Source organism: Odocoileus virginianus, chromosome 4 (assembly GCF_023699985.2).
Source record: "Odocoileus virginianus isolate 20LAN1187 ecotype Illinois chromosome 4, Ovbor_1.2, whole genome shotgun sequence".
Lineage (NCBI taxonomy): Eukaryota > Metazoa > Chordata > Mammalia > Artiodactyla > Cervidae > Odocoileus > Odocoileus virginianus.
The window spans coordinates 64,976,291-65,001,405 of NC_069677.1; the positions used below are offsets into that span (position 1 = coordinate 64,976,291).

At 35.5% G+C, this 25,115-nt stretch overlaps 1 protein-coding gene across 5 annotated transcripts in view; it reads left to right on the forward strand.

Moving 5' to 3' along the window:
• Window positions 1-25,115, forward strand: part of ATR (ATR serine/threonine kinase) — a 112,839-nt gene that overhangs the window by 33,405 nt on the left and 54,319 nt on the right. For 4 of the 5 annotated variants that reach the window (XM_070466643.1, XM_020887137.2, XM_070466641.1 and 1 more), the window contains 8 exons: window positions 4,706-4,798; window positions 6,282-6,412; window positions 7,780-7,923; window positions 9,892-9,985; window positions 10,980-11,105; window positions 16,257-16,463; window positions 20,996-21,109; window positions 24,783-24,898. In XM_070466643.1, the coding sequence (XP_070322744.1) occupies window positions 4,706-4,798; window positions 6,282-6,412; window positions 7,780-7,923; window positions 9,892-9,985; window positions 10,980-11,105; window positions 16,257-16,463; window positions 20,996-21,109; window positions 24,783-24,898 (1,025 nt within the window). The remainder of the gene's footprint in view (window positions 1-4,705; window positions 4,799-6,281; window positions 6,413-7,779; window positions 7,924-9,891; window positions 9,986-10,979; window positions 11,106-16,256; window positions 16,464-20,995; window positions 21,110-24,782; window positions 24,899-25,115) is intronic. The other variant, XM_070466640.1, reaches the window with a different exon arrangement.

The window sequence follows — 25,115 nt, forward strand, 5'->3', positions numbered from 1 at the left end:
CCACTAATTTTGTTTGTAGTGATGTTTCCTAAGGCCCACTTGACTTTGCATCCAGGATGTCTGGCTCTAGGTGAGTGATCATACCATCATGATTATCTGTGTCATGAAGATCTTTTTTTGTACAGTTCTTCTGTGTATTCTTGCCACCTCTCCTTAATATCTTCTGTTTCTGTTAGGTCTGTACCATTTCTGTCCTTTATTGTGTCTATCTTTGCATGAAATGTTCCCTTGGTATCTCTAATTTTCTTGAAGAGATCTCTAGTCTTTCCCATTCTATTGTTTTCCTCTATTTCTTTGCATTGATCACTGAGGAAGGCTTTCTTATCTCTCCTTGCTATTCTTTGGAACTCTACATTCAGATGGGCATGCCTTTCCTTTTCTCTTTTGCCTTTCACTTCTTTTCTTTTCTCAGCTATTTGTAAGGCCTCGTCAGACAACCATTTTGCCTTTTGCATTTCTTTTTCTTTGGGATGGTCTTGATTACTGCCCCCTGTACAATGCCATGAACCCCTGTCAATAGTTCTTCAGGAACTCTGTCTATCAGATCTAATCCCTTGAATCTATTTGTCACTTCCACTGTATAATCATAAGGGATTTGATTTAGGTCATATCTGAATGGTCTGATGGTTTTCCCTATTTTGTTCAATTTGAGTCTGAATTTGACAATAAGGAGTTCATGATCTGAGCCACCTTCAATTCCCGGTCTTGTTTTTGCTGACTATATAGAGCTTCTCCATCTTTGGCTGAAAAGAATGTAATCAATCTAATTTTGGTATTGACCATCTGGTGATGTCCATGTGTAGTCTTCTCATGTGTTGTTGGAAGAAGGTGTTTGCTCTGACCAGTGCATTTTCTTGGCAAAACTCTGTTAGCCTTTGCCCTGCTTCATTCTGTACTCCAAGGCCAAATTTGCCTGTTACTCCAGTTATCTCTTGACTTCCTCCTTTTGCATGCCAGTCCTCTCTGGTGAAAAGGACATCTTTTTTGGGTGTCAGTTCTATAAGGTCTTATAGGTCTTCAAAGAACCGTTTAACTTCAGCTTCTTCAGCAGTACTGTTTGGGGCATATACTTGGATTACTGTGATATTGAATGGTTTGCATTGGAAATAAACAGAGATAGGCAGGCAGAAAAGGACAGAGACTGGATCTGAGGACGAGAAAATTGACAAACCGAGACTGTCCAACCTCCTGTTTGTCATCTATGTTTGCCTGTCTTTTTAAACATGTCAAACAAGTCCAAACATTACATTTCCATTCCCCAATGTTAGTCAGTCAGTCATGTCTGACTCTAGGCTCCTTTGTCCATGGAATTCTCCAGGCAAAAATAATGGAGTGGGTTGCCACTGGTTTCCTTATCCAGGGGATCTTCACGACCCAGGGATTGAATCTGGGTCTCCTGACTTGCAGGCAGATTCTTTACCATCTGAGCCACTATGGAAGCCCAAGTTATAAAAATCTTTATTTTCCTTCCCTAACCTGTTCCTCTTTACTTCTCAGGAAATGGTACCAATATCTACAATATCTGTCTTCAGATATCAGTTCCTCAGATCAAAACCTGGAAGGCATTCATGAGCCCTCCATTTCCTGTATCCTTTAAAATTAAGTATCAACAAGTCCTTTCAAGTCTGTCCCCCAAGTCTGTCTTTCCTTATCTGCAGCCACCACCCTTATGCAAGTGACCATCATCTTTCTCCAGGACAACTGTGATAACTTCCTAATTATTCTCTCTTTTTTGCTCTTTCTTTCCTACATCTTTAGTTAGTTACTTACACAGCATTTGAAATACTCTTCTGACAGCTTAAACTCATTCCCTTGGTTAAATTTCCTCTGGGATTTTCATTAATCTATAAGGCTCTACGTGGTGCATACTTTTCCACCCTCACATAGTGTACAACTTTTATCTTCCTTCCTGCCTATGTTTCAGTATTGTTTGTGTTTCTTAAAGATGTCAAGCTTTTTCCTCCTTCACAACCTTTACAGTAGATAGTCTCTTTACTTGGAATTTTCTCCTGGATGTTTCTCATTCTTTAGATCTCAGAGTTTCCTGATCATCCCATCTAAATTCCTAATCACTTCATTCCAGTTCTTCTGTCTCATGTGACCATGTCCGTTTCTTTATAGCACTTATTACAAACTTATTTACATACTTACTTATTAAATGTCATCATCTTCTATCAGTCTCCCGTGTAAGCTAGTAGGGAGAAAGTGACTGCTTATCTTGTACACTTGTACCTGGCAGAATATTCTAGACATACATAATAAATATTTGGTGAGTGGCAGATAAATGAACTACTTGTCTAAATGTAAGAACTTTAAAATTAGAATGTTGACATAGATTATGTGAATATCACCTATATCAACTTTTCATTTAGGAATGAGCTAGAACCTTGCAATTAGTGAATTGTGACATATTAAACTTGAGTCTTAATCCAGATTGGAAGTTTGTAAATTAAGTGCAGTTTTAGGCTTTGATAAACAGATGATTCTCTGTGCTCTGCAAGAGAAAAAAGTTTATAACCTTTAATCTGGAGAAAGTGTTGGACACTAGGCTTCCTCTCTACAGTGAGCTAGTGTACACCTTTCTTACCTCCTCACCCAACCTGGTAGTGTGTGTGACCTAAAGATACTTGAATTAGGTACCTCAGTGTCAAACAATGCAACTTTTTCCTGGAGTTGGAAAATATTCCAATTGCTGCCTCTCCCCAGCTCCCCTCCTTGTTTTTGGTCCTTTTTCTTGCCAATATATGAAGTTTTTTTTTTTTAATCACACCTTCATTGTGTTTATTGTGGTAGCTTAAACATGCACATTACTCATGTCCTTGTCCTAACTAATTTTGTTAAAGATTTTTAAAAATTTTTTATTTATTTATTTTTGGCTCTGCTGGATCTTTGCTGCTGTGCAGGCTTTTCTCTAGTTGTGAGCAGAAGCTTTTCCTCAATGTGGTGTGCTGGCCTCTCATCGCAGTGGCTTCTCTTGTTGCGGAGCACAGGCTGTCAGGTTCCAGTAGTTACAGCACGTGGGCTCAGTAGTTGTGATTCTTGGGCTCTAGAGCACAGGCTCAGTAGTTGTGGTTCAGAAGTCTAGTTGCTCCACAGCACGTGATATTTTTCTGCACCAGGGATTGAATCCTTGTCTCCTGTACTGACAGATGAATTCTTTACCACCAAGCCACCAGGGAAGCCCCCTGTTGAAGACTTTTTATAGAGAGGAAAGTTCTTCTTTGCAGAGTACTCACAGTCCCAGTTTGTAATAATACTAAGTTTTATTTAACATTTGCTGTATTCTAAGCATTTAATACATATTATCTTATTTAATCTCTACAGCAGCTTTGTGCAGTTGATACTTTCATTGTTCCCATCTTATAGACTCAGAAGAGCTGAGTAACTCATCCAACATCATAAACTAGGAAGTTTTTTTTTTCCCCAATTATTTTTATTAGTTGGAGGCTAATTACTTTACAATATTGTAGTGGTTTTTGTCATACATTGACATGAATCAGCCATGGATTTACATGTATTCCCCATCCCGATCCCCCTTCCCACCTCCCTTTCTACCTGATCCCTCTGGGTCTTTCCAGTGCCACCAGGCCCGATCACTTGTCTCATGTATCCAACCTGGGCTGGTGATCTGTTTCACCCTAGATAATATATATGTTTCAATGCTGTTCTCTCGAAACATCCCACCCTCGCCTTCTCCCACAGAGTCCAAAAGTCTGTTCTGTACATCTGTGTCTCTTTTTCTGTTTTGCATATGGGGTTATCGTTACCATCTTTCTAAATAGGAGGTTTTAAAATTGGGATTTGGACCCAGGTTTTGGCTGACTTAAAGTCCATACCCTGTCCTCTGTGCCCCTCTTTCAAGAAAGAGTTAACCCTGTCCACTTCAGGAGACCCCAAATGCCATAATTAGTGATACCTGTCTTGTAGCTGTTGATGCCCAAGGTTTGTAGCCCTTTTACTATTTCCTCAGGGGATATTGACTGCTATGGCAGACCATCATTCTGGCAGGGTGTGTGTGCATGTGTGCTAAATTGCTTCAGTCGTGTCTGACTCTTTGTGACACTTTGGACTGTAGTTAACCAGGCTCCTCTACAGGGATTCTGCAGGCAAGAATATTGGAATGGGTTGTCATTTTCTCCTCCAGGGGATCTTCCCGACCCAGGGATCGAACCTGTATCTCTATGTCTCCTGCATTGGCAGGCAGGTTCTTTACCAGTAGTGGCACCTGGGGAAAGCCCCTCTGGCAGAGTACCTGTTCCTTGTTCAAGTAACTTGTTTTTCCCACCTTAGCTCTAAATGCTCTAAATAAGGACGTTCACTTGTCTTTTTCTATTCTTCCCCTTAAGATAAATATCCTCACCACCCTGGATCCTGACATGAGTCAGATCCTGAGGATTCTACCATAGCTCAACTCTAATTCAAAAGCTTATGATTTCCTCTTGGTACAGAACTATTTAATCATATATTATCTCATATATTATCATGATAATTGTGAATCAGTTTTATTAATTTTTAAATATTACATGTGAAAATATATGCTTTGGGAGAAATGTAATTCTGCCAAATTACAGAATTAGAATTCTTCCAGTATTCTAATGTAATTAGATAAAACAGAAATGATATTAAATAAATGGTTGACTTATGAAATTTGGTCTGTACGAAACTATGTAATACCTTTTTTATGTGTTGGTTTTTTTCCCCTTAGGCTGATTATTTACAACCCAAGTTGTTGGGAATTTTGGCTTTTTTCAATATGCAGTTACTAAGCTCCAGTGTTGGTATTGAAGATAAGAAAATGGTAGGTGATGGTAGTTGGTTACAAAGGGCCAGAACAGAATTCATATAGAATATGTAGGAGACATCTGCTTCTAGCTGCAAACAGTGAAAGAAAAAAAACTGTCAAACATGATATTCTGTATTCCTGAACAACTCACATATGCTTTTGAGGAATCTGAAAAGAACATGTTATCGTTTACTGTTCTTTTGTTTATAAGGGACAGAAAACTCACCCAAGGTGACTTGAAGGAATTTGTTGCCTATGTAACTAAAAGTATAAAGATAATACATAGCCTCTGGCATAACTTGATTTTCAGTATTTTATTCTCAGAATTAATCACTTAGCTCAAATTTCCTTGGATTAGCTCTAACTTAAGTGCCAGGTGATGGCTCCAGCAGCTTCAGGCTTACATCATCACAATATCTAGGTCGATGGGAAAAAAAGAGACCAGCATTCCCTGATAGCACAAACAAAAGTTGCATTATTAAATTCATTAACCCAAATTGGTCTCATGTGAGTCATGTCTCATGGTGTTTTTGAATACCAAAAGTGTTGGGCTATAGAAAGTAAAGTAACTTCTGTATTTGTCTGTATATATTTAAACGCATTCAGTGTAGTTTCATTATGATTGCTATCACAAATGGAAATTTTTGTCTGTAGTTTGGGGTAGTATTTTAGATACTGATTAAATTTTCGTTTTTATTGCTTCCCAGTCTGCAGTCAGTAAAATTATAATAAAAGCCCATGAATAGATGCTTTTTTTCCAATCTATACTCCACATTCTTAATGACCTTAAAGAGCTAGGAAAAATGGGGTACAATATTAATCTATAAAAATTTCAGCAACAAATACTTGTTCTTTTGGTGTTAACTGGTGAATTTAGACTTCTGTCTATGTAAAATCTTTCTTATTGTTATCCCAAGTGAAAGGATAACCTCAAGTCTAAGAAAACTAGAGTTTGTTTGTTTAAAACATAAAGAGCTTTCATGTTTTTCCACATAGTTAAGGTTGACCGGAGAGTTTCTTTACCCATTTGTTAGAATCTGAAGCTATTCATACAAGTCTGATTCTGTGTTCCACATAATAAAATGTGTGTACTGTTTTCTGAGTATGTCATTAGTTACCTGTTTTACTAAATTAGAGCATTTGAATTTAGTACCATTAGGACATAAATGCATGTGTTGCATAGCTGTTTAAGATGGATATGGAGAAAAAAATAAGTATTATGGTTTTAATAAATGAAAATTACTCCTTAAGAGGACCACAAGGACCAAAATAACAAATCCCTTTCAAAAGCAGGAAAAAAAAGGAACCCAACTTGTATTTTTCAAATTATAATTCTTACATAAGCACTTGAACAAAATAAACTACCACCATCAGGCTTTGTGTTGTCAGAGAATAGATATACACACTGAGATTAGGATGGAAAGCATTTGTCCTTAGGGCTCATCTGCTCCTGCCAGCGTGTTTGTGGCTTTATTTTGAAGCCCTACTTACTTTTCAGGCCTTGAACAGTTTAATGTCTTTAATGAAATTGATGGGACCCAAACATGTCAGTTCTGTGAGGGTGAAGATGATGACCACACTGAGAACTGGCCTTCGATTCAAGGATGATTTTCCTGAATTGTGTTGCAGGTAAATGGCGACCTGAGTTCATTAGATATTTTGCGTCTCCCAGTAACACTAACTTGAATTCTTATCCCTTTGAGGGAAATTGGGTTCAAACCAAATGTAATATAGAGAGGTATTTGCACTGAGAAGGGAATGTGTTTACTTCTTTTAAAACATTTTGCTGTGAAATCTTTTAATATCCTGAGAAATAGAATAGTATAATGAACTGCTGCATACTCACTTCCCAACCTCGGTAGTTAGCAACCTTGTTAATCTTATTTTATTTAACCCTTCTACTTCTACTTATTGTTACTTAGAATGTTTTAAAGAAAACGCAATGTCATATTTTATTTCTAAAACCTTAGAGGTATCTAATGGATAAGGGCATCTTAAAAATATGTAACCATCATAAATTATTATACTTAGCAGAATTAATAAGGATTTCCTTAATACCGTCTAAAATTCAGATTTCTCCAATTGTCTCAGAGATGTTTTCCCCAAAGATGTTGACTTGTTTGAATTAAAATCCAAATAAAATGTCACACATTTGATTGTATGGCCCCCTAAGTAAGTCCTATAAATAGATTAATCCCTTAAACACCCTCTCGATATTTCTTTTCGACCATTGAGATTTTGGCATGTAGGATTTGGCTGATTGCTAATTTAGTTTAATTTCAGTATTACTGCTAACAATAAAACTCCTGAATGCAGTTTAAGCTTCTTAAAGTTTCTTTTCGTTCTTGACTAAACTTTATTGGAGATGTACAGTCAGAATAATGTTTTACTATATTCAAAATTCTGTGATAAATTATAATAGAAAAGAATATGAAAGATAATTTTTTTAAGAAAGAATAAAGTCATGTTTTAAAGTCATGTAAAATAATTCTTTCCTGTGTGCCTGTGCCATCTACTTGGTATTGTGATGTTCATTTGTTTCAGTTTGCTTAATATTTTTAGAGGTTGATTTTTCCTTCTATTTTATTTAATTTAAAAATCATGTAACACATTTACTTTGTCCTAAATTCAGATTTGTGTAATAAGTTACACTCAGAGAACCTAGCCGTCATTCCTAAATTGCTCAAAAATAGATGTGTCTAATTTTATTTTGTGTATACCCCCTTTTCTAAAAGTATAAGCAAATGCATACACACTTACAGATGCTTTTTTTTTTTTTCATATTAATCCTGCCCCAAAAGGTAGCATATTATAAGCTTTGTTTTTCTTCTTGCTTTTTTTGACTTAGTGTGTTATAGAGGTCACTTGATTTCAGTATACTGACTGATCTTTCTTACATTTTTACAGCTGCCTTATAGTCTTATTCTTTGTATTTACCATTGTTTGTTCAGCTAATAATTAACTGATGTGACTTTTAATTTTTTTTTTCCACATAGAGCTTGGGACTGCTTTGTTCGTTGCCTGGATCATGCTTATCTAGGCTCCCTTCTCAGTCATGTAATAGTAGCTTTGTTACCACTCATACACATCCAGCCTAAAGAAACTGCAGCTATATTTCACTACCTCATAATTGAAAACAGGTATTGTAATTGAAATAGAGATAGCAGCTTTTTATTACTGCATTTTTGTATCAAGGTATTAGGATTACTGTGGTAAACTGTTCACATTCTTTTTAATTTAGAGTCCATTAATAAATAGAAGTAATTGACATGCTTAAAGTCAATACATATCAAACTGATATGACGTGGCTTTCAGTTGTGACATGGCTTTCATTGTAATTATATTTTAAGCTTAGTAGTTAGTAGATCAATAGCTCAAAATTATTTTTCATCAGTTTTGAAAGAGGTGAAGCTAAATTTACCTTTCTTCTCACAGTTAAAAGGCAGACAGTTGAATGCATGAAAAAGGTTAGGAGGGCTAATCACATAGTTTCTACAGCTTGCCTTATTTCAAACCCTTATTCATTGCAATAACCCTTTAACCAGCCTCCCTTCCTTTAAGTTTTTATTATGTTTCTTTGTATTGTTCATGTTTTAAAACATATCTTTATCTTTATCATTCCATCATGGAGAGACATTCTGTGATTCTCCATTTCTGAATTCCAAATTGTTTATCTGGATATTTAAAGCTTTCTAAAATCTGGCCACATCTTATTTCTTAAAATTCTTTGCCAAGATTTTTCAAAGCAGATAACCAGGTTGTAGTCAGTCCACATTGCTAATGCAAGAATATTGCATTACTCCTTTCCATTTTTATTTTTCACTTAGGATGCTCTTTAGTTTGGAATGTCTTTCTGTACACCTGTTTTTATTTTTGTTTTTCATTTTTACACATACTGTCGTATATCAGGGTTCCTTTGCTTCTGAAAAATTAGAATTTAAGTACTATTTACTTACTTATCCATATGCTATTGCAATTCCATTAGTCATTTTCAGGAACTATCCAATCAAGGAGTAAATAAAGAATAAAAAGTTAATGTAGTTTTTTCCAATTAAAATACTTCTATTTTTGGTATTCTGAACATAGTAGAACAACATTATCACTGATCTAGATCACTTTTCAAATACCTTTTGGATTATTATGCAAATAGTTTATCTTTGCTGTTTATTATAGAGGAATCATTTCTCTGCCTTTTCATATAATGAAGCAATTCTCTTTCTCTCTACTAGAGAGAAGACTTTAAGCTTCTGAATGAAGGAATTATTGCAATTTTCTTGGTTGTTACATCCCCAGTTTCTAGGAAATAGTAGCACATAGAAGTTACTTAATACGTGTTTGTTGCATGAGTTAGTAAAGATAGAATTTAGAAACCCTTTTATTTGGACCTAGAAATATTAGGGCTTTATATTTGAAGCATGTTAAAAATTGTAACCTCCAGTAAGAATTACTTATGTATTTTTCTCTAATATATCTTTGTGAGAATTTATATTTTGGGGTTGAGTTTCTATTGCTGCATTATAAACCACTTCAAAACCTAGTACTCATAATTTTGCAGTCTGGACTGGGGTTCAGCTGGTCAGTTCCTTGGCTGTTCTTACCAGTGGTCATTGCAATCAGCCAGCAGGTAGACTTGACTAGACTTCTCCCTCTTTCCATTTAGTCTCAGAGCTTCTCACTGTCTCCATGTAGCTTGTCTTTGATGGTGACCAGACTTCTTACATGGTGACTCAGGACTCTCATGAGAACAAAACCAGAAGCTGCCAGACCTTTTTAACACTTAGGCCCAAAGTCAGTTCAGCATCTCTGCCACATTCTAATTTTTAAAACAAATCACACACCTAGCCCAAATTGAAGCTGAAGTGACTCTACATGGGAGTGTATATCAAGACATAGAGATTTTTCAGAGCCACTAATGTAGCAGACTGCTACAGGGTGATTTTCTAAGATTTGATTATTTGCCAGTATTGGCTGAGCATCCTCGACTTGTCAACAATCAGCTAGCACTTTTAAGTGTGAATTAAGTTGGCTTTAGTTTCAGCCTCTGCTTTGTGTGTTTTTTTAGTGTTCGTATTTCGTAAATAATTCTTTTTCTTTCAACTGACTGTTAGGGATGCTGTGCAGGATTTTCTTCATGAAATATATTTTTTACCTGATCATCAAGAATTAAAAAAGATAAAAGCGGTTCTACAGGAATATAGAAAGGTATTCAATTTTTTATGTATGGTTTAGGAGATCGTTCACACAAAGTTATTTCCAAGTGCTAAAACACTGAATAGAGATTCTTTAGAATGATGTCTGGGGATATTATAGTCATATTCTGATGCCTAATTTCTGATTACTGTATAATCCTATCTTGAGTCTGATTTTTAGAAGGAAGTTTTAACATCTGGATCAAAGATGTAATATAGAATTAGATAGAACAGAGAGCAAAGGATACAGTTTTTGTGCCATCCATACCCAGATCAATATGTTCTTACTTACAGTCCCTGAAAGAAGTGACCGTAGCTGCATACTCTGAGTAAAGGAAAAAAAATGCTGTGGGAAGATTCCAATTACTTTGTGCTATAAACCGTGGTATAGATATGTCAGGTCTGTCTAATTCTGAGCTTTAGAAAGAGAATCATCTGTCATTCCAATATCTGGAAGTTTAGTGAACTCTCTGAAATTTAAAAAAGATTGTTGGTGATTTTATTTTAGGGCAGAAAGTGGGACACCTGAGCATGGGTCAGAGTAGAAAATGTATTTATTACAGATCCCAAGATTGATTCTGAATACTTGATATGCTTTTTTACTGGGTAAATCATCAGTCATAAGACAGTAAGTAGTCAAAATAAGGAGTGAGTTATTTGCATAATCTGTAGACCTTGTTCAGGGCTTTTATGTAGCCCTTTTTAAATTAAGGGAAACTTGAATTTCTTACCAAGAAGGATTTATTTTGGATAAGTAAATTCTTATTTAGTTGATATAAAATTTTTCTCTAAAACTAAAAATTTTGGAAGAAAATCCCTTTCCCTGAGAATTACTGAAAATTGATATGCTATACAAAGGAAGAGATAGAAATTACTCTTTAAAACTGCACTCAATCGGGGTACCATTTAACTACTTTAATGGTAATGGTGTAGGAAATCCAGACCTTCTGAAATGGTTCCTGATGTGGTTAACTGATAAGGTGTATATCTCTGTTCTCTTTTTATAGGAGACCTCTGAGAGTACTGATCTTCAGACAACTCTTCAGCTATCCATGAAAGCAATTCAGCATGAAAATGTAGATGTCCGTATTCATGCTCTTACGAGCTTGAAGGAAACCTTGTATAAAAATCAGGTATGAAAAGTGAAAGTGTCAGTCGCTCAACTGTATCCAACTCTTTGCGATCCCATGGACTGTAGCCCACCAGGCTTCACTATCCTTGGGATTCTCCAGGCAAGAATACTGGAATGGGTACCCATTCCCTTCTCCAGGGAATCTTCCCTACCCTGGGATCAAACCCCAAGTCTCCTGCATTGCAGGCAGATTCTTTACAGTTTAAGCTACCAGGGAAGCCTAAGATATAATTAAAGAGCTACAGGAAAGAAAGGGTGGATTTCAAGAAAAGACCATAGGCATATTTGCTTGAGATTCAGTAGGTTCAATGAAAAAAGTGATTTTTATTTTACCAAGATTATCAGATCTGACCTAGAATCAGTAAATTCATGAGATGCCCTTTAAGGCTGAAGAGGTTTGCATATTTTTTTTCTTGTATTTTTTTGAAGGATCATGATTTGGCAGTTATATTTTAGGTTACTACATCTTCCTAAGGAAGGATATATGCAGTTTATATGAGTCTTCTCATGTATTTCATGTAGATATCTTCCATGTAAAATTTCAATAATTTTGCCATTTTTGGTTTTGATGGAATTAATTCTGTTAGTTTTAATAAAGCTAAATTTTAAGTTTTTATGAGGCCAGTGAACTTTATTCTTTTCCTTGTCAGCATAATATAGATCATCCCTAACCTTAGTGAGAGTGAGAATTGGTATTTAAAATACCAGATCACTGTAGATCTATAAAATGGAAAAAAATTTTCAATGAAGTTTTCATTTTTGCATATCAGGAACTCATATGATAAGATGTGAGGCCTAAGACCCTCAGGAGTTAGTGGATTGCAAGCTGGGTTGTATTTGTTTTCATGATAGAAAAAAGCATTTTCTTAGGATAAAAGATATACGTGATGGTAGCAAGTACGTTCTTCTGGGTCAGTGAGCTTGTATACCCAAGGTGGGAAGCAGCCAGTGTGGACATGATGCTACCACATGGAGGAGCCTTGAATCTCTTTGAATGTAGATATCACGGTCTCCTAACTGTAGATCTGCATTATCAGTAGAAAATATACTCAGTACACTGACCCAAAACATCTAGGACAAACAAGAAAAATGACTTCTTTTCCAACTGTGGCAAGCAGGTAACATCATCTAATATATCACAGGCTATCTGGCATGTCCCCCCCCCCCCAAAAAAAAAGAGGAATTGAATGAAGAATTTAAAAAGAAAAATGGGCAAAAAACCAAGATATGAAACAAGAGGTGACTGAACTGAAGAAAGAAATTGAAAAAATGAAGGTAAAATTATAAGGAGCATACAGGAGGAGTATATGTGACTAAAACTTCAGGAAGGAGCATTGAAGAAAGGCAGGAGAATAATCAAGAGAACAAAAATTAGGTTAGAGAAAGGAGTACAGAGGATCAAAGAAGCAGATGAAATGGAAATTCGGCAAAGATTTCACATACAAATGGAGTTTGTAAAGAAGAAAAACAATAGTTCTAATATTTAAAGCTATAATCCAAGTAATTTTTCTGTAAATAAAAGACTTAAGTCTGTATATTGAAAGGACCCATTGTGTACCTGTAAAAATTGACCTCAGCATAGTCAACTCTGAGACATATCTTAGAATTTAATAATAAGAAATCTTCAGGACCTACAGGTAAAGGAATATTCTTAACAAATCACTTAAAAGGGCAAGAAAAGTAAGTTAGTATCATTATTCTCAACAGTAATATACAGAATAGACCTAGAGGATAGCAGCATTTTCAAAAATGTAAAGGACATAAAGAATAAGGCAAGCTGTCCTTAGAGTATCATGAATAATAAACAGGGTTTTAACATATAAGAACTGAAGAAATACAAGTTTCACAAGCAAGCCCTTCCTGAGAGATAGGCTAGAGAATGGCTTCCTTCAATGAAGAGATGACTGGAGAGACTTTGGCAAAAGAACTGATGGTTATTAGTTATATATTTAACAACAGTGGGGACAACTTCAGGAGAATTCTGTGTAAGTGCTATAGATTTTAATAAGATAGAAAGTATGCATTTTTTTTAAATGAGAGAAGAAGAGACTAAGATATAAGTAAAATGAGCTTAGTCCCTATTGTGTAGGCAATAACTGGGAGTCAAAATATACTATTTAAAACTGGTTAAAGAAGATTAAATAAAGATACTTTTTTATTTATGTAAAGAATACCACTATATAAAGGATACCTCTAGAACAAAAGTATAAGTTTTCTTCTGTACCAAAAGAAATTAAATTTTAGAAGCTAGTGATAATACATACAGTATTATAATTTTAAAAGGCATGGGATTCTCCAGGCAAGAATACTGGAGTGGATTGCCATTGCCTTCTCCAAGGAATCTTCCTGACCCAGGGATTAAACCTGGGTCTTCTGTATTGCAGGCTGGTTCTTTACCATCTGAGCCACCAGGGAAGCCTATTTATATAAAGGATATCTCTAGAACAAAAGTATAAGTTTTCTTCTGTACCAAAAGAAATTAAATCTTAGGAACTGATTATAATATATATAGTATTATAATTTTAAAAAGCTGATAGAATTGAGGCCCAACATATCAATTATATTAATAAATGTGAAAAGACCTTAAAAGAAAAAAAATTACAAATTGTTTTACAAAGCAGAAAACAACTCTGTAATACACACATATAAAATAAATTATTTAGAAAGGCTAAAAGTAAAGGAAGGAGCAAATTTATGATGGATAAATTGAAATAAGAAAGTAGGAATTCTGATTCTGCCACTAGGCAAAGTAGAATAGAAACCAAAAAGTATCAAATGTGACAAAGAGGGGGCACTTTATAATGCTAAACACTGTAATTCACAAAGATACAAGAGAAGATACAGAACTTACAAAGAAGATACATTATGAATATATATACTTCTGAGGAACTAAACTAGAGAAGATAGATTAATGGTTGCCTGGGGCTCAGAGGTTGAGGGAAAATGATGAGGGAACTAATAATAGAATTAAACAGAAAATATAATGCTGTTATTTTCATAAAAGCTGAAATAGCCTTTGACAAACTATAACATCCATTTCAGATAAAAGCATTCAAGAAAATAGGAATCAATGGATAGTACTTTGATATATCATAAATGTATGCATATACATATGTGTGTATATGTGTACAACATACACACGTGTGCACACACACATGCATGCTTGATGGGGAAATAAGACACCTTCCCACTAAAAACAAACTTGCTCATTATCTCCACTGCAATTTAATATTCAGTTGGAAGTATTGGCCAATGAACTTAGATTAGAGAAAACCATCAGAGGCATAAGATTTCGAAAAGACATGAAACTAGCCCTATTTACAGATGCCATGTAATATACTTGGAGAACTATAGAAAATATCAATAAACTAACTCAGACAACAAACAAATTCAGTAAAGAGAATATAAAAATCATAATCTTCATATAACTAGCAGTAACCAGGTAGAAGACTTGTTGGAAAACCCAATTTGTAGTAGTAACAGAAAGAGATAATATACTTACAAATAAGCGTAACAAAAAATGTATAAACCAGTAAGGAAAACTTTGAAACACTCCTGATAGATGCAAAAATATAACTGATTTAAACAGAAATACCCCTTATTTATTAAGTTGGCTCAATATTATGAAGATTTTAGTTCTCCCTGGTATAATATATGAATTTAATGCCATCCCAAAGATGCTAAGTTGGTTTTTTTTAAACTAGAAAACTTCATACTAATGTTCAGATGGAAGAACAGACGTGTAAAAATAGCTAGGAAAAATATAAAAGTGTGATACTGGTACATGAATAAACAGACCAGTGGGAAGAAACAAAGTCTGAAAATAGACCCAAGCATATATGGACATTTATGATATAAAAGTAACGTTTCAAATAATTAGAGCAAACATGGATTTTTTGACAATTGGTTAGGCATTTGGAAAATGATAAAATAGGATTCATACATTAAAAACGCTTTCTAAATAGATGCATTGAACACATAATTCTTTTGAAATTGGATAATTTTTGTTGAAAATACAAACCCAGTTTATGTAACCTAGAAGTGAAGTAAGACATTCTTAAGAACTTATTAAACAAGTATATTTTAAAATTGTCTTTCTTTTAGTGTTTCATTTATATGTTTAGTATGAACTACATTTATCTTTCACAACTAAAATGTTCTTTTCCTTACTATCTAGTTTTAGCAAGGTAATAAATGCCTATAATTGTATTAGTTTTGTTGTTTATTGGTTACTGGTTCATCTCTTTTAAGTATTTATGCCTGAATTAACCTATAATGTTAATTTAAGTGGGCTATTAAAGATTCTAGGTGAGATAAAGTTGTCTTTTTATTTTTCTTTCTAGATATATTACTCTAATTTGAATCACAGTTTTAATATGGAGTTTGAAATGCTTGTATGTGCGTTACTTTTGCTAGCAGGAAAATTATGTAAATGAAGTAGTTCTAAAATGGTTAAAAAGATACAATATCTAAATCTTACCTGGCTTGAGAATAGTCACTTCTTATCCCTAAGTTTTTTATTGGATGAAGAAAGATTACTTGAACCAACATATTTTTTTCATAAAGCCTACCTCTTTTTCCTGTGTGTTTTAAAAAAAAAATCATCCCCATCAAATTCTTTTCCTGTATCTTTTTCTCCTGTACTTGCTTTTTATACTCTTCAGTTTTCTTATTTGAACTAATAACTCTTCCTTCTTGAATTATTTACTGAAATACCTATTATGCTTGAAAAATTACTCTGGGCTCTTTTTCATCTTTTTCACTTCTTCTTTACCTTCTACACGTATTTGTTAATGCACATATTGTATGATATTTTAATTATTTGTTTGTATGTCTGTTTTCCTTTTAGGTTGTGAACTCATTGGAATAAAACCATGTCTTCTGTATACTGATGTAATAATACTCAGTACCTATTTATTTAGTAGATTAATAATTAAAACTCTTAAACACACTTAATGATTCTAATCCTACAGAACATATTGTGAATTATAGTATGTGAACTCAGCAAAAACTCAGTGAAAAGATTGCAGAACAAGAGTTTAATTTTGTCAATATTTATCAGATATTCCTTAATGTTTTTAAGCTTTCTAGTTAGGAAAATATACTAGTTTGTAGAAGATACATATAAACTTTCTTTCTACTTTTATTTTAGGAAAAACTGATCAAATATGCAACAGATAGTGAAACAGTGGAACCTGTTATCTCACAATTGGTGACAGTGCTCTTGAAAGGCTGCCAAGATGCAAACTCTCAAGCTCGGTTGCTCTGTGGGGAATGTTTAGGGGAATTGGGGGCAATAGATCCAGGTCGACTAGATTTCTCAACCACTGACACCCAAGGAAAAGATTTTACATTTGTGGTAAGTTATGATAATTGGAAATGAAAAGAAGAGTTCTCTCCCCTCATGGGATTTCTGCGTTCCATTTACAAGAAACTATTCAGTTTGTCCTTCAGTTCAGTTCAGTTCAGTCTCTCAGTCATGTCTGACTCTTTGCGATCCCATGGACTGCAGCACGCCAGGCCTCCCTGTCCACCACGAACTCCCGGAGCTTATTCAAATTCACATCCATTGTTTCGGTGATGCCTACCATCTCATCCTCTGTCATCCCCTTTTCCTCTCGCCTTCAGTCTTTCCCAGCATCAGGGTCTTTTCAAATGAGTCAGCTCTTCACATCAGGTGGCCAAAGTATTGGAGTTTCAGCTTCAACATCAGTCCTCCCAGTGAATATTCAGATTGATTTCCTTTAGGATGGACTGGTTGGATCTCCTTGGAGTCCAAGGGACTCTCAAGAGTCTACTCCAACACCACAGTTCAAAAACATCAGTTCTTCATTGCTCAGCTTTCATTATAGCCCAACTCTCATATCCATATGTGACTACTGGAAAAACCATAGCCTTAACTAGACAGACCTTTGTTGGCAAAGTAATGTCTCTGCTTTTTAATATGCTATCTAGGTTGGTCATAACTTTTCTTCCAAGGAACAAGCGTCTTTTAATTTCATGGCTTCAGTCACCGTCTGCAGTGATTTTGGAGCCCCCGAAAATAAAGCCTCTCACTGTTTCCAGTTTGCTATGACATGGTAAGATCAGATGCCATGATCTTTGTTTTCTGAATGTTGAGCTTTAAGCCAACTTTTTCACTCTCCTCCACCTTCATCAAGAGGCTCTTTAGGTCTTCATCACTTTCTGCCATAAGGGTGGTACCATCTGCATATCTGAGGTTATTAATATTTCTCCCAGCAATCTTGATTCTAGCTTGTGCTTCATCCAGCCCAGCATTTCACATTATGTACTCTGAATATAAGTTAAATAAGCACAGTGACAATATACAGCCTTGACGAGCTCCTTTTCCTATTTGGAACCAGTCTGTTGTTCCATGTTCAGTTCTAACAGTTGCTTCCTGACCTACGTACAGGTTTCTCAAGAGGCAGGTCAGGTGGCCTGGTATTCCTATCTCTTTCAGAATTATCCACAATTTATTGTGATCCACACAGTCAAAGGCTTTGGCGTAGTCAATAAAGCAGAAATAGATGTTTTTCTGGAACTCTCTTGCTTTTTCGATGATCCAGCAGATGTTGGCAATTTGATCTCTGGTTCCACTTCCTTTTCTAAAACCAGCTTGAACATCTGGAAGTTCATGGTTCACATATTGTTGAAGCCTGGCTTGGAGAATTTTGAACATTATTTTACTAGTGTGTGAGATGAGTACAACTGTGCAGTAGTTTGAGCATTCTTTGGCATTGCCTTTCTTAGGGCTTGAAATGAAAACTGACCTTTTCCAGTCCTGTGGGCACTGCTGAGTTTTCCAAATTTGCTGGCATATTGAGTGCAGCACTTTCACAGCATCACAGCATTTCAAATCATTTAGGATTTGAAATAGCTCAACTGGAATTCCATCACCTCCACTAGCTTTGTTCATGATGATGCTTCCTAAGGCCTGCTTGACTGCGTGTTCCAGGATGTCTGGCTCTAGGTGAGTGATCACACCATCATGATTATCTGTGTCATGAAGATCTTTTTTGTACAGTTCTTGTGTATTCTTACCACCTCTTCTTAATATCTTCTGCTTCTGTTAGGTCCATAACATTTCTGTTCTTTATTGAACCCATCTTTGCATGAAATGTCCCCTTGGTATTTCTAATTTTCTTGAAGAGATCTCTAGTCTTTCCCATTCTATTGTTTTTCTCTATTTCTTTGCACTGATTGCTGAGGAAGGCTTTCTTATCTCTCCTTGCTATTCTTTGGAACTCTGCATTCAAATGGGTATATCTCGTCTTTTCTCCTTTGCGTTTTGCTTCTCTTCTTTTCATAGCTATTTGTAAGGCCCCCTCAGCAACCATTTTGTCTTTTTGCATTTCTTTTTCTTGGGGATGGTCTTGATCCCTGTCTCTTATACAGTGTCACGAACCTCTGTCCATAGTTCACCAGGCACTCTGTCTATCAGATCTAGTCCCTTAAATCTATTTCTCACTTCCCCTGTATAATCGTTAGGGATTTGATTTAGGTCATACCTGAATGGTCCAGTGGTTTTCCCACTTTATGCAATTTAAGTTTGAATTTGGCAATAAGGAGTTCATGATTTGAGCCACAGTCAGCTCCCAGTCTTTTCTTCCTGACTATATAGAGCTTCTCCATCTTTGGCTGCAAAGAAATATAATCAGTCTGATTTTGGTGTTGATCATCTGGTGATGTCCATGTGTAGCGTCTTCTCATGTATTGTTGGAAGAGGGTGTTTGTTATGACCCGTGCATTCTCTTGGCAAAACTCTATTAGCCCTTGCCCTGCTTCATTCTGTACTCCAAGGCCAAATTTACCTGTTACTCCAGGTGTTTCTTGACTTCCTACTTTTGCATTCCAGTCCCTGATAATGAAAAGGACATCTTTTGTGGTGTTAGTTGTAAAAGGTCTTGTAGATCTTCATAGAACCGTCAGCTTCTTCAGCATTACTAGTAGGGGCATAGACTTGAATTACTGTGATGTTCAATGGTTTGCCTTGAACAGAGATCATTCTGTCATTTTTGAGATTGCATCCAGGTACTGCATTTCGGACTCTTTTGTTGACTATGAGGGCTACTCTATTTCTTCTAAGGGATTCTTGCCCACAGTAGTAGATATAATGGTCATCTGAGTTAAATTCACCCATTCCAGTCCATTTTAGTTTGCTGATTCATAAAATGTTGAAGTTCGTTGTTGCCATTTCCTGTTTGACCACTTCCAATTTGCCTTGATTCATGGACCTAGTATTCCAGGTTCCTATGTAATATTGCTCTTTACAGCATTGGACCTTGCTTCTATCACCAGTCACATCCACAGCTGGGTGTTGTTTTTGCTTTGGCTCCATCTCTTCATTCTTTCTGGAGTTAGTTTTCCACTGATCTCCGGTAGCATATTGGGCACCTAGCGACCTGGGGAGTTCATCTTTCAGTGTCCTGTCTTTTTGCCTTTTCATACTGTTCATGGGGTTCTCAAGGCAAGAATACTGAAGTGGTTTGCCATTCCCTTCTCCAGTGGACCACAGTCAGAACTCTCCACCATGACCCGTCTGTCTTGGGTGGCCCTACATGGCATAGCTCAGTTTCCTTGAGTTAGACAAGGCTGTGGTGATGTGATTGGATTGGTTAGTTTTCTGTGAATGTGGTTTTCAGACTATCTGCCCTCTGATGAGAAAGATAAGAGGCTTATGAAAGGTTCCTTATGGTAAAGACTGACTGTGGGGGAAACTGGGTCTTGTTCTGATGGGCGGGGCCATGCTCAGTAAATCTTTAATTCAGTTTTCTGTTGATGGGTGGAGGGAACCTGGCGCCAAACTATGGTGGAGGTAATGAAGATAATGGTGACCTCCCTCAAAAGATCCCGTGCATGTATTGCTACACTCAGTGCCCCCAACCCTGCAGCAGGCCACCACTGACCCAGGCCTCCACTGGAGACTCCCGGACACCCACAGCCAAGTCCGGGACAGTCTCTTGGGTCACTCCTCCTTTCTCCTGGGTCCTGGTACATGTGGTTCTGTTGTGCCCACCAAGAGTCTATTTCTCAGTCTGGTGTAAGTTCTGGCAGCTCTGTGGTGGGGTTAATGGCGACCTCCTCCAAGAGGGCTTATGCCATACCCAAGTCAACTGTACCCAGAGCCCCTGTCCTTGTGGCAGACCACTGCCAACCCGTTTTGTCTTTAGTGGCAACTTGATCTAAACTAGATAATTTAGGTGATTTCTGAGTTTATTCCTTAATACTACTGCAGAGACCTTTAGCCAAAAAAGATAAAGTTGAAGCCTAGTCTGGAGTGCTGCATTCTTTTAAATAAACTTTCTAACATAATTGTGACAAATACTTAAAATCTAATTGATTATTTAAATTTTATTATTTAAACCCAATTGCTCAGTGTCTCCATGAGAAACTAGTTTCCCAGGATGTTTTAATAGTGTGTATATAAAAATGTTTCCATGGTCAAATGAATGTGGGAAATCTTATAAAACAAAATTAAACAGAACTTTTAACATAATGGAGAACATTATGAATCTCCTACAGTAGGGTGTGTTAAAATTATTTTTTGAAGCTTCTCAAGTGACCAAGGTTCTACAGAATGCAATTTAGGAAATTCTGTAGAACAAGTTTTCTTTTTAAGAGTGAAAAAGCCAAAATATGCAAATTGCTGACTCTGTAAAAATTGAATGAGTCTAACACTTTAAAAATAGTCTAAAATCATTAGATTTGGCTTCTTAGCTACAGATTATATTTTAGACTTGGTACCAAACTTCATTTGAACCTTACTGAGCTTTCCTTCTCTAAGTTAAATTCACTTAAGTAACTAAGTTAAATTCACCATGGTATGCACTGTACAATTTAAGAAAATGTATACAAATTATCCTATAATTTTTTCTCTTTTTTTTTGAGACTGGAGTAGAAGATTCAAATTTTGCCTATGGATTATTGATGGAACTAACAAGAGCTTACCTTGCATATGCAGATAACAGCCGAGCTCAAGATTCAGCTGCTTATGCCATTCAGGTAAGAGTGAATGTAGACCTTACTGGCTTTATGTTATTAAATTCTATTAAGAAAGTTGTAAATTCTATACTTTAGGAACTCTTAATTTTTAACTATCATTTTTATTATCAAAGTAATACAAGTATACAAGTTCTTGACAAAAATTTCAAGAGTACAGAAATGCACCCTCCTAACCGATTATTATATGTACTTTACATTTTTTCTATTTATATACAAATATATATGTGTTCTCCAGCAAACAAGCAGATCATATTTGTTGATTTTCTTTTGTGTTTAATAGATATCTTGTGTAATTTTCCATGTCAGTACATATAGCTCTAATTCATTCTTTTTGGTGACTTTATATTCAATATAACATACTGTAATTTGTTTAAAAAACTTTATTTAAGATAAGTAGGTTCTGTTCAATATCTTGTTTTTACAAAAAAATTATTTAGAAAACATATATACAATTTCTGAGTATTTGAGTGAGTATATCAATAATATAGATATCTTGAAATTAAAATCTCAGAGCAAATACAGAGCTTACATTTGATTATCAAAAAAGCTTCACCACTTTATACTCCCTTGACAAACCTGCCTTTAATTAAAATTTTAAATCTTTGCCAGTGTGACAAAATATGATATTGTTTCATATTAATTTATGCTTAATTATAAGAGCAGTATAACATCTTTTACATATTTATTGCTTTTTTGTGAATTTTCTCTAAATGATCTTTTCCCATTTTTCACTTGGTAGTGGTCTATTTTTTTAATTGACCTTTTAAGACCTATTTGGATGTAGTGGAAATTAACCCTATGTCTTCCATACATGTAACAAACACTTTTCCAGTTTGATTTTCTTTGCCCCTTTTCATGATATTTTTTCAATTAAAATTTTTTTTATTTTGTTAGATATTCAGGTCTGAAATTCATGATTAGAGGCCTGAGTTAAAGATACAATTTGGAGGTGTTCATAGTTCGTAGCAGATATGGTATTTAAAACTGTGTTTCTACGGAAGTATGTATAGGTAAAAAGGTTCTAGTAACTGAGACCTGGATAATGAGGAGTCACTGAGAAGAGGGAAAAAGTAAGAAAATGCAGAAGGAGCTACCAATAAGGTGGGAGAAGATGGTGTTCTAGAAGACAAGAAAGTGTTTCAGAAAGTATGTCTGTGTGTGTGTTAGTTACTCAGTCATGTTGGACTCTTTGCAACCCCATGAACTGAAAGCCCACCAGGCTCCTCCATCCATGAAATTTTCCAGGCAAGAATACTGAGTGGGTTGCCATTTCCTACTCCAGGGAATCTTTCCAACCCAGGGATATGACCCAGGTCTCCCACATTGCAAGCAGATTCTTTACTGTCTGAGCCACCAGGGAAGCCCCTTCAGGAAGTATGGAGTGATCTAAATGCTGACCATATTCTATAGGTATAATAATTTCAGGACTGACAATCGACCATTGGCTATAGTAACATAGAGATCATTGCTGTCCTTGAAAAAAGCAGTTTCAGTGTAGTTTAGAAAGCCTCATTAGAGTATTTTTAAGAACATGTGGGAGGAGAGGAATTAGAAAAATTACAGAAATTCTTTTGAAGAGTGTTGCTATCAAGGAGAGCAGAAGAATGAGATTGTAGCTAGGGAGGAAATAGGGGTAAAGATGGAAAAAATGACAATGTGTTTACATGTGCTTGGGAACAGTTCAGCGAGGGGAGAATAGTGATGATACAGAAGAGAACTGATGTAACGCTATTTTAACTAGGTAAAGAGATGTGGAATACAGTGTACAAGTGGGAAGAATAGCCTTAATTAAAAGCAAAAACAGTTCATCTTTAGTAACAAGAGGAAGCAGAGCATATAAGCACTGATGTGGTATTGTCACGCTGGGGAGATATTAGCTTGGAAATTGTAGAGGTCTCTTGTGATTGCTTATTTTCTCAGTAAAATATGAAACAAGATGAACAACTGTAAGTATATTAGTGTTTTTTGTTGTTTTTTCTTCCAACTTTGTAGAGATATAACTGACATACAGTACTGTATAAGTTTAAGGTGCATAGCATAATGATTTGACTTAGGTACATCATAAAATGATTATCACAAGTTTAATGAACATCCATTTATCTCATATAAATACAAAATTAAATTTTTAAAAAGTTAAATTTTTTAGCACAAGGAATGTTTTCCCTTGTGATTAGAACTCAGATTTACCTTAACAGCTTTCATATATAACATATAGCAGTGTTAATAATATTGATTTATCATGTTATACATTATATCTCTAATATTTATTTATAACTGGAAGTTTGTACCTTTGATTGATCTAATTATAAATATAAGGTACATATTCTGTTAGTGTTTATAATTGTTATTAATAGGAATATATCTGTTGCATATGGTCCTTTATAGTGGAATTGTAAAGAAAGAATAGTAGGTGATGAAAGATAATATCCTAACATTTGTCTTGTTTTAAAGATTGATATTAGAAAGGTTTTTTTCCTTCATCTATAAAATCCCACTTGTTTTCCATTTCATTGCTGGATTTGACTAATAAATTGGTCTTTAACATTTGCATCTTATTTTCAGAATTTTAAGCTCAGTATGTTATATCTAGAATTTGAAATATCTTGAATTTTTGAACTATTTTGGATTTATAGTACTTTAATTAAAATTCAGACACTAAGATCATGGCATCTGGTCCCATCACTTCATGGGAAATAGATGAGGAAACAGTGGAAACAGTGTCAGACTTTATTTTGGGGGGGCTCCAAAATCCCTTCAGATGGTGACTGCAGCCATGAAGTTAAAAGACGCTTACGCCTTGGAAGGAAAGTTATGACCAACCTAGATAGCATATTAAAAAGCAGAGAAATTACTTTGCCAACAAAGGTCCATCTAGTCAAGGCTATGGTTTTTCCAGTGGTCATGTATGGATGTGAGAGTTGAACTGTTAAGAAAGCTGAGCACCGAAAAATTGATGCTTTTGGACTGTGGTGTTGGAGAAGACTCTTGAGAGTCCCTTGGACTGCAAGGAGATCCAACCAGTCCATCCTAAAGGAGATCAGTCCTGGGTGTTCATTGGAAGGACAGATGATGAAGCTGAAACTCCAGTACTTTGGCCTCCTCATGCGAAGATTTGACTCATTGGAAAAGACCCTGATGCTGGGAGGGATTGGGGGCAGGAGGAAAAGGGGACAACAGAGGATGAGATGGCTGGATGGCATCACTGACTCGATGGACATGAGTTTGAGTAAACTCCGGGAGTTGGTGATGAACAGGGAGGCCTGGCGTGCCGCGATTCATGGGGTCGCAAAGAGGCGGACACAACTGAGCAACTGAACTGAACTGAACTGAACTGAATTAAAATTCAGAAAAGATCACACTCTAAAAATTATGCAAGTATAGAAAATTCAAATTTTTTTCCTCCAAATAACTCTTAGTCATTTTAGAACATGTTATATGTAGCATGCAAATTACATGTTCCATTATTGGTACTACCACAGCTTTGTGACCTTGAGTAAGTCACCTGAATGGTTTTAAGCATTGAGATAAATCTAAGCAAGTTCATAATTCCAAAATGTTATAATTTTATATATTTTTCTATGTATTTTTATAGCTGTAGTATGTAGAATGTTGGTGGATGTAAAGATGTATCTGTTTCATTGATGATTTACAACTGTAAAATATATATTTGTAGGAGTTACTTTCCATTTATGACTGCAGAGAGATGCAAACTGATGGCCCCGGTCACCAATTGTGGAGGCGATTTCCTGAGCATGTTCGGGAAATACTGGAACCACATCTAAATACTAGGTCTGTAAACTCATTAATATTATTTTGATAGAATTGTTTTTAACTTTATAAAATAAATGTTACTTTTGATATAACTTTTTAGCATTAAAAGTGTTTTTAGTATGTTCTAATATTTTTTTTCCACTATGATTTATGTTTATAATCTAGTCAAAATGAGAACAATCTGCTCATTGTTTAAATTCTATAACTTTGAATATTTAGACAAATTCATTGAAGC